Here is a 15291-nt window from a genome sequence, read left to right on the forward strand (position 1 = left end):
AAAAGGGTGAGCGTAGAAGAAGAAGAAGAAGAAGAAGGAGAAGAAGAAGAGGAAGAAGGCGACAGCACAGGAGCCGCTGGCTGACAGGCGATGGCAATATATGTAGAACCTGGAAGTGGGGGGGATGTTGATCACCCACAGGTCAGAAATTATCAATCACCAGCAGCTCCACCCCGACTGCATGTGGATGTCGGATTTGCCAAAAAATGCCTTGCAGGCATGCCAGTGCTTGCGATCCAGAGGCAGAGCTCCTGGCACAGGTGCAGTACTATGAAATCTGTTGCGATTTGTTCTTAGGTAAGCTCTGTGTGCAGGACATCACTTTGGAACAATTCATTCACACTGGCAGCAGCACAGTGTGGCCACAATCAGAGCCGCCACCAGCCTGCAGCGCAGACACAAGCCGAGGAATTATACTCTTATGAAAACCACAGGGAGTCCATTCAGGGGCCCAGTGCTCAATGCAGAACTCCATTCTGTATAGCAAATGCTGTGTCATCTGTCTCAACCCGCAGAGAGTTCAGAATGAAAGTGGAGAAAATATGTGGCAGATACAGCGTAGTGAACTCTCATTTGCCGTGTGAGAGGTAAGACACCCAGCACTTACATAGCATGTAATGAGGGTGACATGCTAAGGAAAAGGTATAAAGCGGTATTAATTCGGTGATTTTGCTCTTAGCTAAATTAATGTTGAGGACGACAAGAATTAAAAAGAGGTCACAGTGGGTGAAGCTGTGACACGGGGACAAAGATTAGAATTCCTCATAATGCAGTAGCTTTAAATTCATTTCTAGGGGCCACATTCTGCTCTCACCATTTTGAAAAGTTTTAGAAATATGGAATTGTTCCTAAGTTGGATGATAATAGCCAAGCTAATTAGAAGTTGGCTTCAATTAAGCATTAAGCAACAAGATAATCTCAGCCATTTCTCCAACCTCTAATTTGAGCGCAGATATTCATTTATATGACAAATGGTATTCATTTTCCCACATACATAAATATTCATCTCAGCCTCATAGAAATGGTGTTTTTCAGCTTGATGATTTTCATGACATTAATGTGGTGTGTTGTGATGGGACTGCAGTGCATCCTGCTGGCTAAGGCAGAGCACAACAAGCATTGCAGCCTCTCACCCTCCCTTTCTGTGACCATCTCCCGCTGTATGCCCTTTACAGCCTGAGCTTTCTGCAAATGCTGCCCCGACTGAGCAAAATTGGACTGTATTGTACAATTTTGGAACATAATGGGTAAAACTCTGGTGGCTCTTTGAAATTCCTTCAAGCTCAACCAGTGCACTGGATCTTTGATCTCTCCTGTTTATAGCCGTTGAATCATTTATTGTCACCCATAATACAGCTATCCCACGCACTAGCACTGTTATCTAATAACATAAAACACACTGATTACAGACACACTATGCTGTTGTTGCTTGCAAGGCTAGAGAGAGACAAACTATGACACTACACCTCCAGCAGCTCTTTTCACTGCTGTTGATGTCCAAGTGAATTCTTCTCTATTAATACCATACAAGTGCTTTTACATACAGTGCTTGTACAGTGCTTGCGCAGCAGTTGTCACAATAAAGACAAATGTACAAAACACATTTTGTCCTCAATAAGAACATCAACAAATATTATCATCTGAATTTTAGAGTGCTTGTAGAAGCACATTTCACTTACAGCTCCCACCCCGAGGGCTGAGATTTTGGAGTGCAACGACTATAAGCCCTGCACATATTAGAAGTACATTTCTGGTCAGAATTGCTGACAGTCATTTAAGGTTTGTTGATCACCTTCTTGTATTACACATGAAGATAGATTAGTGGCAAAGATTCACTTATACCCTAATACTGTGTTTAGCTATAACATGTATATATATATGAAGTTATCCAGTATTATGTATAAGTGGGTGTCTTTGACATTGGAACAAGTTGTGGACCACTCCTCATGGTGCTGTTTTTGGCTTTGGCCTTTTTAGTGGCACATCAATTTTTTATGCCATGAGCACAACCCAAGCCAAGCACTGTAGTGGGTCTGAGGTCTTTTGGCTCTTTTATGCAGCTTTGTGATCTCCCATATGCACATGCAAGCACACACCCATGCATTCATATTCACACAAAATTCACTTTTGGGGCCAATTACATGATGCTATAGGTGTTACTGGATATTACAGTTCAAGTATCTTACTATTAACATGTATAAAGGTTTGATCATTTGCCCTGGAGCAGCCTGCCGGTGTTTAAGAAACTAAGGTATGCCTGCACAATATTCAATAATATTTTGCGATAACAGTCTTGTAAGGAAATGCCAGAATCTTGCAATTCAGATTTGTTTCATACAGCATCAAGTAGATCCACTGACATGTTTTTAACTTAGTGATGCTGAATGCTTCTGGAGGGGGCTTACTTTAAGACAAATGGGCTATCTTGGGTTTGGTGCTGACAATAGCAAATGCTTAAATCTACATTAGCTAGAGACATCATTGCTCTGTACTATGCAGCTGCTGAGCTGTTAGTGCTTCAGTTTGGCTGCAAATAGAGTACTTCTTTGCAAACCTCCCTAATAATATAATCATATTAGTACAGTAATTATATTAATATAATTAATCTGATATAATTCATTTCAACAGTAGAGATTTTCATACTTAATAGAGAATCTTTCAACCCTTTATAATAATTTCACAACCCCCTGTGGGGTCTCTATTACTCGAGCACATTTGGCTCAGAAAGAACATGAAAGCCTCAAACCACCATCATTCAACTGCTGTACTTGAGACAGGCATTTCATAGCGTTCATCTGGCTAATCCCCCCCAAAGTAAATAATATTTTGTGAATATATTTTCTCAGGGTAACTCACCAGAATAATGCAATACCATAAGTGGTGTGTTATGCATAAGTTTGGGTGCAGCAGTAAGAAGGTCACAGTTTTAGTAGGGGTGCTTTAATGGTTGAGAATGTGGCCGTTGCACGATTATTGATACAGCCAAGTGTGCCACACCAGATGGATGAAGATGAATTTAATGTGCAAACCAGACACCAAAAATTTCAGTGAGGACTGGTCTAGAATTTCCTCCTTTAGTATCAGATACTATTTCTGCGCTTACACAGAATGTTCTTCTAATTTGTTTGTTTAGGGGGTTTTAGCTCAGGAATGGCGATAATAAGAAAGTTCTCTATTTCTCAGGTTGTGATGCTAATCTGACATATTAAAAGAACTTTATATACTGTATTTAATGTTGTGAATAAAATGATGAAGCAGTTGGCATTTATCAACAGAATTTATTTAAAAAATGCTAATTGTTTTGCCTCTAAATAAATGGAAATGTTTTTTGTGCTAGGCAACATTCAGATTTATAGGTTACATACTGGTATCCTCCCATAGCTTAACAGATTTGCTTCCCCAGTACCACTTATAGAGATTTGTAAAAGTCTGCTTCCTGCTATGGTGTTGTTTGATATAATTGCAGCTGTAGCACACGTTCTGTATGGGGAATGAGTTGAGGCTGACTCGGTGGTTCCACTTCCAGTTGAAGTACTTTCTGTACATGGCCTCATTCTTGTCCAAGCGGCAGAGGTGTTTGGCCAGAGCCTGAGGCGAGGAGAAGTCATCCACGTGGATGAAGGCATCACCGGGGATGAACTTCTCGTAGTTTTCTCTGGGAGGGCCAAGCACCACGGGGACAGAGCCTAACCTCAGAGGCCTGTAGACCTTCTCGGTAATATAGTCCAGATGGATGGAGTTCTCAAAGGCCAAGTAGAATTTGCAACTGGCCAAAAGCATTCTGTAGTCCCGTTCACTCACACGGGAGTAAAATGCGGCCCCATAGATGTGAATGTGGATGTACCTGTGCAAATTCTTGAAGTACCGCACTCTCTTCTGCTCTAGCCTCCAGTTGCTGATAATCCAGCAGACCAGTTTGTTCTTGCGAGGGACAAAAGGCTCCACCTCCTTGGATGTCTTGATGATAGCACCGTAGGGCTGGCTGATATCTGCATCTTGTCTGTAATTCATCGTCAGATTGAACTGATCATTCAAAAGAGGTATTCTTTGTGAGTTTGAGGGGGATTCAAAATTCATCCATATCCATTTCTGAAACACTGGCCGTGGGCCTTGGGGCAAATTAGACAAGTTCCAGTGAATCTCCCTGTGGTGGATGAGAAGGGCATCTGCCTTGCTGAACAGCTCCCTGTTGACAGTGAAATGACACCCTGAGATATTGAATCTTGATTCACAGGAGTTCAAGTCAAAGGGTTTCTCAAAGGGCCAGTGCCATATCAGCACCATCACCTCTTTTTTCTCAGTTGTCAGCTGGCTGTTGAAGACTCCAAGCCAATTTGATGCTAATATGTAAAACAATAATGAGGGAACGAAGGCCAGCAGGAGAAGCAAAGTGAAGCGGCGATGCAAAAAGCGCCAGTTGCACTTTGAAGCAGCCCACATCCTCTGCCCTGGGACAGAACAAGAGATTACACAAGCTTAGGTGGTTAGTTTACTCAAGGTGCATGGTTTATAACTCCAGTGTGTACAAATGAACTATATTTGACAGATGACAAGCCCCTAATGGTATTAGTATCACCATAAAAAAGATAACTACTGAAATACTGGTGCGATTGGAGTAACGTACTGGGTTCTTGATGCCTTCAAATTGTTCATCTGACCCAAAAAAAAGTATCATGATCATTTCTTATTGCTGTCACTGAGCCTCTCCCTTATAGATCAATAGAGTACAGGAACTGCAAAAGGAAGCAATGACAAATGAAAAATATTTGCATATGGTAATGGAAGGTTGTTGCCAGTTGACATGGTTTCTTTGCGTATACTTTTCACAATAATTAATTTGAAATAAATGGTAACATTCTGGATACGTGTATTGTAGCTGTTTGTTTCAACTATTATTAATTATACCTGTGCTGCAGATTTCACAGGAGAGTGTCAGTAATTAACTGCAAAAATAAGCATGATGCTTGATTTCTCAGTAACCACCGAGCTCTCAACAGCATCAGCATCTATCAGGACGATACCTCACCTCTACAAACCGGATTAACCAAACCAAATTAAGAAAGTAAAGGAACACTCCCCTCAGTTCCTTTCACATTAAAGGTGCAAAATTCAAGCATGTTTCTATCATGTCAAAGTATCTCTAAAGTGTGCTAATTTCCTTGTCATAAAACAGATTGTGGTATTGGATCTGCTGCACGCTGTACGATGTCTTGATATTTAAACAATATCTTACACAACTTTCAGGTTCCCTTACCTTGTTTCCAGATCTTTTTCTGTTGATGAAGAGGTTAGAAAAATGGAGAGGGAAAATTATCCAGCCTTGCTGGGAGGGATCACCTCATTCCATTCCCACCTGTGCCCTACGATATGACTGCAAGAGGACCTGCATGTCTTTAACCTTTGCTCCTCCATTAAACACAATGTCCGCTTGCATAGGGAGTTGTCCCCTTCACCACTGGGCTACAGTGAGACTCTGTCAGGTCTGATGTCATAAAATTAATTACCCAGAGAAAATGGTATTTGTGCCATGTACTGTGTGATAATTTCACTGGATACTCTCGGGCACTCTGTAGTAATACTATCCCAATTCATTTAGCCTTAACCGTACACCTTTAGACTTTAAGTAGAATGCAAAGGTTCCCGACGATAGCAATTGAAGCGCTGTATCTCTGTTAACATGGAGACATGGTTTAAACATTTGCCCTCGAGCAGCCCTCTGGCTTTGGTGCTTGTAAACCAGCATCTTGCTCAAAAAGCTAAAGTCAGCACCTTCCAGAGTTTGCCTTAAACTGCACAAATTTGCTGAGTTCGCTCATCCATGTTAATTTCCAACCCAATAACATGAGGTAAATTGTTGTTTCACCATGTTCTACCTGGTGATAATAATTCTCAGCCGTGAAACTATGTTGTATCCTCCATGGAGAAACTGTGATCCTAAGAGACTTTTTATGTTTTACAAATGTGTGTATTGTTTTGAGGAATACACACAAGAAAATATGAATACAAGAAGAGACGAATGGTTATATTGATGAAGATGAAATGCTGGATTTAGGTTCATAAGATAATAAACCTTGAAAATATGAGACAGAGAAGGAACTTACAGTATGGAGGAAAATGCAGTGGCTGGTGCAGTAGCTTCCTCTTACAGTTTTTTTTTTTATCGCTTTACCTCCTCTGTCAGCTCAGAAACCATGGTATCAAAACAGTTAATACATAGGCCTAATGATAGGCACATCTTGTTTGCAAAAGGCTCTGACCATGGCAAAACAGTTCAAACATGCAGCAAAAACACATTTTGTCACCGCCCAATACAACTTGTAGTCAAGCGAGTTAATCCAGCCACTCACTCACTTCATACTCAACACCAAAATGCAACATATTCAGTTTGAGCAGGTTCAACCTTACTTTTTCCTGTGTGTATTACAGTCATATTTTTTTGATAATTTACATAGTTACATATTGTAAAGCAAGTAGCAAAAGCCAATATTTCCCTCAAACAACTCAACTTATGCCCAAATGAGTAGATTCCTTCAATCGGCTCTACTGTACTGTAACACAGCTGACAGCAGAATTCAAAATACAGCTCTCAGTTTGAACAAACTTCTCCTGTGTGCTACACATTCAAATGTCAACTTACAGTAAAGAATTGCATCCAAACTCAGAGAGACTTTGAAGTGAAATTTTACTGTATTGATGGCAAAAACTGAAATACTGTAATTTTTTGTAGGTGCATCCTGATTGATTGGTGAATGGTGATTTGTGGAAAGGGTAGTGATGCAGGTGCACTAGTGATTTCACAGTGATGCAGGACATTTCTATCCGCTGTGAGCAGATGTTTTGCGTTTTACTACCATAGTGAAGTCAATTGAGTCAGGGCCATGTAAATGACACATGTGAGAAGTGTTGTGCAAAAGAGCGTGAAAAAATGTGTGAATCCAATGAAACGGTATGAACACATTTGCAAAAGAAGACTTCTGCTGTGGTTTGGAGGTGAAGATGACGACAAAGTGGATCCCAGTTTCATTATACTGGAAAAAGTGATTGAAAAAAACTGTAAACCTTGAAAATATGAGACAGAGAGGGAACTTACAGTATGGAGGAAAATGCAGTGGCTGGTGAGGTAGCTTCCTCTTACAGTTTTTTTATTTTTTTGTAATCGCTTTACCTCCTCTGTCAACTCAGAAACCACGGTATCAAAACAGTTATTAACTGTTAGGCCTAATGATAGGCACATCTTGTTTGCAAAAGGCTCTTACCATGGCAAAACAGTTCAAACATGCAGCAAAAGCACATTTTGTCACCGCCCAATACAACTTGTAGTCAAGCGAGTTAATCCAGCCACTCACTCACTTCATACTCAACACCAAAATGCAACATATTCAGTCTGAGCAGGTTCAACCTTACTTTTTCCTGTGTGTATTACGGTCATATTTTTTTGATAATTTACATAGTTATTGCAAAGCAAGTAGCAAAAGCCAATATTTCCCTCAAACAACTCAACTTATGCCCAAATGAGTAGATTCCTTCAATCGGCTCTACTGTACTGTAACACAGCTGACAGCAGAATACAAAATACAGCTCTCAGTTTGAACAAGGTTCTCCTGTGTGCTACACATTCAAATGTCAACTTACACTAAAGAACTGCATCCAAACTCAGAAAGACTTTGAGGTGAAATTTTACTGTATTGATGGCAAAAACTGAAATACTGTAATTTTTTATAGGTGCATCCTGATTGATTGGTGAATGGTGATTTGTGGAAAGGGTAGTGACGCAGGTGCACTAGTGATTTCACAGTGATGCAGGACATTTCTATCAGCTGTGAGCAGATGTTTTGCGTTTTACTACCATAGTGAAGTCAATGGAGTCAGGGCCATGCAAATGACATGTGAGAAGTGTTGTGCAAAAGAGTGTGAAAAATGTGTGAATCCAATGAAAAGGTATGAACACATTTGCAACAGAAAACTTCTGCTGTGGTTTGGAGGTGAAGATTATGAGAAAGTGGATGCCAGTTTCATTTTTTTTGAAAAAGAGATTGAAAAAAAACTGTAACTATCAAAGTAATGTCCTATTTATTGTTTAGGAGGACACCGTTTGTTACCACTTATGTCCACTAGATGCTGCTATTTTGCTGTAACATAACCCTTCATAGCCAGCCGCACCCCATTTTACTTTGACACTGACCTCGGCGAAATCTGTATTGCTTTTTCTGAACAAAACATAGGTCATCAAAGACTTAAAAATATGAGTGAAAAAAACATACAATTTTCTTTGTTGTTAAAGTTTACTGTAAACCTACAAATGTCGATTCTTTAATATTTTGTCACGTTATTGCTCTAGTGCTGTGTGCCCTGTCATGTGCACAACAGACAGAACACTAGAGCCTCTTCAAGCACAGTAAAATAAAATAAAATAAAATAAAATAAAGAATGAGGGGAAACAGATGCATAACTTGCCGCAGTAAATGACCTTAATAGAGCATCACAAACCCATAATCATCTACCCTTCTCCCTCTTTGCTATGTTGCTGGTTTGGCAAAAGCAGTATTTTCAGCAGCTTGAGCGAAAGTTCACTAGCCTGACAATGAGGCGGTAACCTCTATTTCTTTCTGCTGTCATAACAGAATCCAAAGAACAACAACAACAAAAAGAAATGTTTCACTTTAGAGTTTCACTTTGGATATTTCAGCCTTTGGCAAACAATAAAGATCAAGTCAGGTTTGAATCTTGAAATTTTTTTTAAATCTTAAATGTTTTCCTATGTAACTAGAGATAAGCAATAATCAAGAGATGTCATCACTATGTGTCAAGAATGGCGATGGAAAGACCTAAAAAAGGTGTGAAAAAGTTGGTACATATTGTGCCTGCAAAGAGAACTTTCACATTTAAAGTTCAGCTTGTCATCACTTCCTCTATGTTGTTCAGCGCGCTATAAAATTCCCCCCCATGAAAAACAAAACTTGTAACTAACAACATGTCCTCAGACTGTATGATCACACCTCCTCTACACGGAGGAAATGTCCCTTTGCACATATTGTGATAGAATCTAGCATAGCGGCCGGGAGTATAATGGTGTAATGATATAATGGTCAAGTTATTATACTACATTTATTCATTAAAACACTCAAACCCTGTGAACCCTATTGCATAAACTAGTGTTGTTTCTGTATTCTGTAGTTGTGCCATATCAGCTGACATGATCTGAGTTGCACTGAAGTGATTCACTGCACAGATAAATGCTTATATCTCTGAGACTCTAAAAAAGAGGAAGAGAAAGAGAGCGGAGATACTGACTAAGATCTCTGACATGATGCTTTCTGTACAAGCTTATAAATTTATTGTGCCCAACCTGTTGCGCTGTACAATGAATGGCTGCTAACTATGAAATCTTTCCCCCAACTCATTGCAGAGGAATATATTCCTGTATGGGCAAGGAAGCCAGGAGGTGCTGTGGTTACTATAAATTAGGTCTAGTTAAAGTCAAGAATATTTCCAATCTGGGGTCCAATAAAAAAGAAGGAAGCAGATGGGATAAAAAGGATTGGAAAAGATGCTCTAAGCAGTCCTCAATTTAATACAATGATTTTTATGGTCTCCGAAAGGGAAACATTGGCTCAGAAACAAGTAGAAGAAATGTAACAAGTCGAAATTTCATTGTATTTTATGATTTCGTCCATCTCTGTCTGCTCCCATCTCCAGCAATAGCTACATAAGAGCCACAAGGCAGGACAGCAGGAGGTAAAACCTGCGTCCACTTTTTCCTTTTAACAGTGCTGCCAGCCTCATATGGCTGACAAGGTAAAAAGACATGATTTTAAAACATATGTTCGCTAATGGACCTGTCACACATTGCAGGCTAGTCATTCTAAGAGAAACATGTGTGCTAAAATTCACCTTGTTTGCTAACTATGCAAAGGTTCTGTGGTTTGGCAGCAGAATGTGTTGCTGCTTGCACTATTTTTGAGAACATGTGTTGCTTAATGTGAGATGGGCTAAATATATCAGCCTTTAAAAGACCGAGTGAGCAAGGCTGGTGCGCATTAGTCAAAAAGGTTCAAGAGTGAGCTCTGAGGTGATGATGTTTCAGTTTTGCCATGATAAAAACTAACTTTATTAAATTAACTTTCAAATCTTCAATAGTTTTAATCAAAAATTTGATTATCTCCATTTGAAAAAAAAATATAGACCCCTTATAGAACATGATTGCTGGCTTACAACAAACAAAAAGTATTTATAAGTCATTAAATAAGCTATCAGGAATGACACAAAATATCTAAAAAGAAGTATATAATGAGAAAATTAAAAATATTTTTGTGAATGAGTTTCAGGTAACTAAGAAGAGAAAACCGTAGGTCTTAGGTATATATATATATATATATATATATATATATATATATATATATATATATATATATATATACTTTTAAGACCAGTTGAAAAATTGCAAGAATTTACATTTTGCACTGTTGGATCTTAAGAAGGTTCTAAATAGAGCTTCAAAATGCAAAAAGAAGAAATGGGAGTGAGACAAAAAAAATGAGTCAGCAATTTATTGCAAACAACCATTAAACTGAAATAGGCTGTTCATCAGCTGATCAAAAGTTTAAGACCACTGCCTTTAAAAGCCCAAATCTGAATCTAAAAATGTGGATTCAGTGTCATTTTCTGTCAGGTATCCACACTGTCATGACCTCCTGATGGCAAAGGCAAAAAAGCTTTCTTGTCAATCACCTCAAAAATTCGTTTCGGCATGTTTGATGCTAGTGTTTCCAGGAGGCTAGTGGGAATGTTGCTCCAAGTGGTGAAGATGGCTTCACGGAGGGCATCCACTGTCTGGAACTGGTGTCCATTTTTGTAAACTTCCCTTGCCATCCAACCCCAAATGTTCTAAATTGGATTTAGATCAGGGGAACACGCAGGAAATCCTTTGTCAGGCGGGCATTGTGAAATGCAGCGTTGTCCTGTTGAAAAACCCAGTCATTACCACACAGACGATAGCCTGTGTGGTAATGCAGGGATGCCCCCCGCAACATCCCCACATAGCCAGCTGCCGTTTGACGCCTCTGCACAACCTGAAGCTCCATTGTTCCATTGAAGGAAAAAGCCCTCCAGATCATGATGGCGCCCCCTCCACTGTGCAGTGTAGAAAACATCTCAGGTGGGATCTCCTTGTCATGCCAGTAACGTTGGAAGCCGTCAGGACTGTCAAGGTTACATTTTTTCTCATCAGAGAATAAAACTTTCTTCCACCTTTCAGTGTCCCATGTTTGGTGCTCTCGTGCAAACTCCAAACGGGCAATTTTGTGCCGTTGAAGGAGACGAGGCCTTTGAAGACGTTTTTTGTTCTTAAAACCTTTCTCTTGCAGATTCCGTCTGATGGTTATGGGACTGCAGTTGGCACCAGTGACATGATTAATTTGGGCCAAGGATCGTCCCGTTTCAATTGGAGCCAATTGGATCCTCTGGCTCAAGGCCGGTGAAATTTTTTTGGGTCTACCACTTGACTTTTTTGTTTCATAACCCTCAGGATCTTTTAAGAAGTTTAAAATGACTGTCTTACTGCGGCCAACCTCAGCAGCAATGGCACGCTGTGAGAGGCCTTGTTGTTGGGCCTTGCTTATGCAGCTCAACAATCCGACCACGTTCAAAGACAGAAAGCTTTTTTGCCTTTGCCATCAGGAGGTCATGACAGTGTGGATACCTGACAGAAAATGACACTGAATCCACATTTTTGAAAAGATTTGGGCTTTTAAAGGCAGTGGTCTGAAACTTTTGATCAGCTGATGAACAGCCTATTTCAGTTTAATGGTTGTTTGCAATAAATTGCTTACTCCAATTTTTTTTTTTTTTTTTTTTTTTTTTGTCTCACTCCCATTTCTGCTTTTTGCATTTTGAAGCTCTACTTAGAACCGTCTTAAGATCCAACAGTGCAAAATGTAAGTTCTTGCAATTTCTCAACTGGTCTTAAAATTTTGATCAGGAGTGTATATACATACGTGTGTGTGTGTGTGTGATTTTGATTACAAAATAGCAAGATGTTTGATGGTGTAAACATACTCTCTTTTAAAATATTTGTTAAGAACTGAAGGTAACACCTATCAATGGAAAATGGACAGATCATTCTAGATATTTGGATGTAACATTGTAACATTGTAACATTGGAATGACACCCCTTATGCTGGTGTTTTCATTATAAAAAATCATCACCACAGGCATGAATGACAGAAACACTTTTTTATCTCCTCCTAGAGATTTAGCCCCTTGCCTCATTTGATGCCCTGGACTAAGTGGTGCTTCAAGCCGACTGTGAGGTCTGCAGCCTGAACTCTCAGCCCGGGGTTTATCAGGAAGTTGTTGAGACAGCTGGACCATACTGAGGTCCCTCCTCATTGTTTGACTATTCAGAAAGAAGCCAAAAGAAAACAAACATAGCCAACACAAAACATCCAAAACTATATATGCACAGTATCGGTATGGGCAGGAAGAGGGCTGGGAGATAACAGGATAAGCCCTGGCTGTGTGCCATGATTCCATTTATTGGCTTGAAACTCTCACTCTAAAGAACGGGACAAGATTTAAACAATGTTGAAACACTTGTTTGCTCAAAATAGTCCTTCTTTGTGACTCACACCCTTGTGAAAATATCCATATAGCAAGTAGGTCAGTGATGAAGTGATGACTCATTAGGGAAAAAAGAATAAAATGACTTTAAATGTTACTGTAAGTTGTGATAGGGCTGGGCGATATATGGGGACAAAATCAAAATTTACCATATGTTTGACTGGATACCTCAGTATTGATATTGTGAACTTTGGGTTCTTACATAAGACATTTACACAAACAACATGTTTGATAAACATGCATTAACAATGTAGATATAATGACAAAGCAGGTGGACACAAATATTGGAAGAGTTAGACCAGTTTAATAACTTCAGAAAATTGCCTCCTTTTACTAGAATGTAGCTTTTAAAACCACAGAAGGACAACACATATGCTATATCATGATATCACAATATCCAAATTCCCAGATGGTATCTAGTCTGATATATTACCCAGCCCTGGGTTGTGATAGGGGGTAAAATAGAATGGACAGACTTGGTTGGACCAGAGGCAAAATAAGGCAGGGCAAGGGGGAAAAAAGAAGAGAAAGAGAAAAAAAAAATCCATCAGGAAAAAAGACCCTCCTCCTTGGTCCTCAGCTTGATCTCCTGCTGTTTTTGTTTCAGGTATTTTTATAGCAGGCAGCCCCCTTGAGGCAGGCCAATCAGGGGGAGAGTCCTTGGATGAGAGGTGCTCAAATCAAACAGGCCACCCCTTTATTGAGGTTTAACCATTGTAATGATGCTGTAAATCAAGAATAGAGTTACCACTGAGATCCACTACTTACTAAAAAAAAAAATGGTTTGGAAATGTTCTTTTAAAGTCAAACTTTAGGACATAAGTCCATATAAAACAGACTTTTGGCCCTAAATTATACACTATATGGACAAGAGCATCAGGTTGCACATCTTAATCATTGAACTCAGGTGTTTCATTCAGTCCCATTGCCACAGGTGTATAAAATCAAGCCATGCAGTCTGCCTTTACAAACATTTGTGAAAGAGTGGCTCGTTTTAAAGAGCTCAATGAATTCCAGCGTGGTACTGTAATAGTAATGTAATAGGATACCATTATTGCAACAAGTTAGTTTTTTTTTTTTTTATTTCTTCTCTCCCAGATATTCCACTATCAGCTGTAAGTGGTATTATTGCAAAGTGGAAGCATTTAGGAACCACACAGAGCGGGGTCACCAAGCACTGAGGCCCATAGTGCATAAAAGTCACCAACGCTCTGCTGACTCAATAACTGCAGAGTTTCAAACCTCCTCTGTCATTAACATCAAGCCTTACATCACTGAGCACAACACCAAGCAACGCCAAGCGTCAGATGGAGCGGTGTAAAGGACACCGCCACTGGACTCTGGAGCGGTGGAAATATGTTCTGTGAACTGTGAACTGATGAACAGTGACAGGCTCCTATCATGTGACAACCATAGTTCCCCTTTTTGTTCTTTCTTCTAAATGCCTGGTATCTTAACGATCTTAACGAACACCTACACTACAGTTCAAGAGAGTGCAGGAATGCAAACTACAGTATAAAATGTGTACCTCTAGTGCAGTAGCATATGCCACTGCTGTTGAACTTTGTATCATACTTTTCATTGTTTTTTACATTTGGATAAAATGTGCACAGAAACCAATGAAACTTAAACTACTGGTGATACTTCACCTGCACACCTGCTAAAATGCACTTATTCAAGGCCCAATTCAATTCAGTTTCCCACTGAGTACTCTAATCTACTCCACACAGCAAGGCTGTGTAAGACCAGTCCCGAATGGCTGTCTGTCTGTCACCATGTTCCCAGGCCAGCTCATTGTTTAAAATTGTGGAATGCTTAACCATATAACCAGCCCCGTCTGTCTCTGATGTGTCCAATGCTGAACAGAGGCTTGGGACTTTTCACAAACAGAGAGACCTAAATATGACCTTCATGAAAATGCGACAGTTCTTTTGTTCTGTGAGGTTCTATTATAACCAGGATGTCAATGCTTCATCACATTTTGAATTCTCACTGCATGACCAGGCCTATATTTGTAAAGCTGTGCTGCATACTTGTAACGCAGACACAGAGAACAACTAAAAGAACATCTTGTTTCTCTGTACACACAGAGTTTTGTCAGCAGTTGCATTTCCTTTCACATGACTAGTAAGAGTACACACCCTTGAAAAAATGCAGTTTATTAAGAATGTATGCAGGGGAGGGAAAAAAAAAAAAAAATCATAGTTCGCCATCTAACATCTAATCTAACATCATAGTTCGGCCATGGCCCAAGCATGAGTGTCTACAGTTCATCTGTGAAAGCAATTCACTCTTAGAGGAATTAATTACACTGAAAAATAATTTTAGCCATTTTAACAGGTCATTTAGTCTCATATTGAGTCATAAAACCTTGATTTCCTGCTTTTTTATTTCTATTAAAAAATATGCTTGTTGAATGAGATAATCCCACTTGTATCCAATACTAATGAACTTGTTTCCAGAATGCTCTTGAATCAAGTGACAAGCCTTGTTTCAACATATTTATACTTGTTCTCAGGAAACTTCCTGTACTGGAAAAAAGTTGTATTATCACACTGGTAGCTTTTGTTGTTGTTCTAAAAAAAAAAAACAAGATTTCCAACACTGAATGTGAGACTAAATTACTTGTTAAGATGGGGAATTTTTCGCAGTGTAATACATCAGTGTGAGAGC

The 15291-nt window shown here is 39.5% G+C and overlaps 1 protein-coding gene across 1 annotated transcript; it reads right to left on the reverse strand.

Moving 5' to 3' along the window:
- Positions 1-3357: 3357 nt before the first annotated feature.
- On the reverse strand, positions 3358-11030 carry LOC115363158 (alpha-(1,3)-fucosyltransferase 9-like). The gene is made up of 3 exons (XM_030057256.1): positions 10971-11030; positions 10808-10830; positions 3358-4291 (listed from the first exon to the last, which is right to left on the reverse strand). Exons 1-3 carry the CDS (start codon positions 11028-11030, stop codon positions 3358-3360), a joined length of 1017 nt encoding a protein of 338 aa, XP_029913116.1.
- Between the last annotated feature and the right edge of the window lie 4261 nt (positions 11031-15291).

This window comes from Myripristis murdjan, chromosome 8, assembly GCF_902150065.1.
Source record: "Myripristis murdjan chromosome 8, fMyrMur1.1, whole genome shotgun sequence".
Lineage (NCBI taxonomy): Eukaryota > Metazoa > Chordata > Actinopteri > Holocentriformes > Holocentridae > Myripristis > Myripristis murdjan.

Bases quoted from the DNA above. Each gene is read 5' to 3' on its own strand.
- LOC115363158 (XM_030057256.1), bottom strand. From the start codon at position 11,030: ATGTTGCGGGGGGCATCCCTGCATTACCACACAGGCTATCGTCTGTGT. The intron at 10,831-10,970 runs GTTTTTCAACAG...CACCAGTTCCAG, and splicing joins GTCTGTGTGGTAATGACTGG to ACAGTGGATGCCCTCCGTGA. The intron at 4,292-10,807 runs CATCTTCACCAC...AACTGAGAAAAA, and splicing joins GTGGATGCCCTCCGTGAAGC to AGAGGTGATGGTGCTGATAT.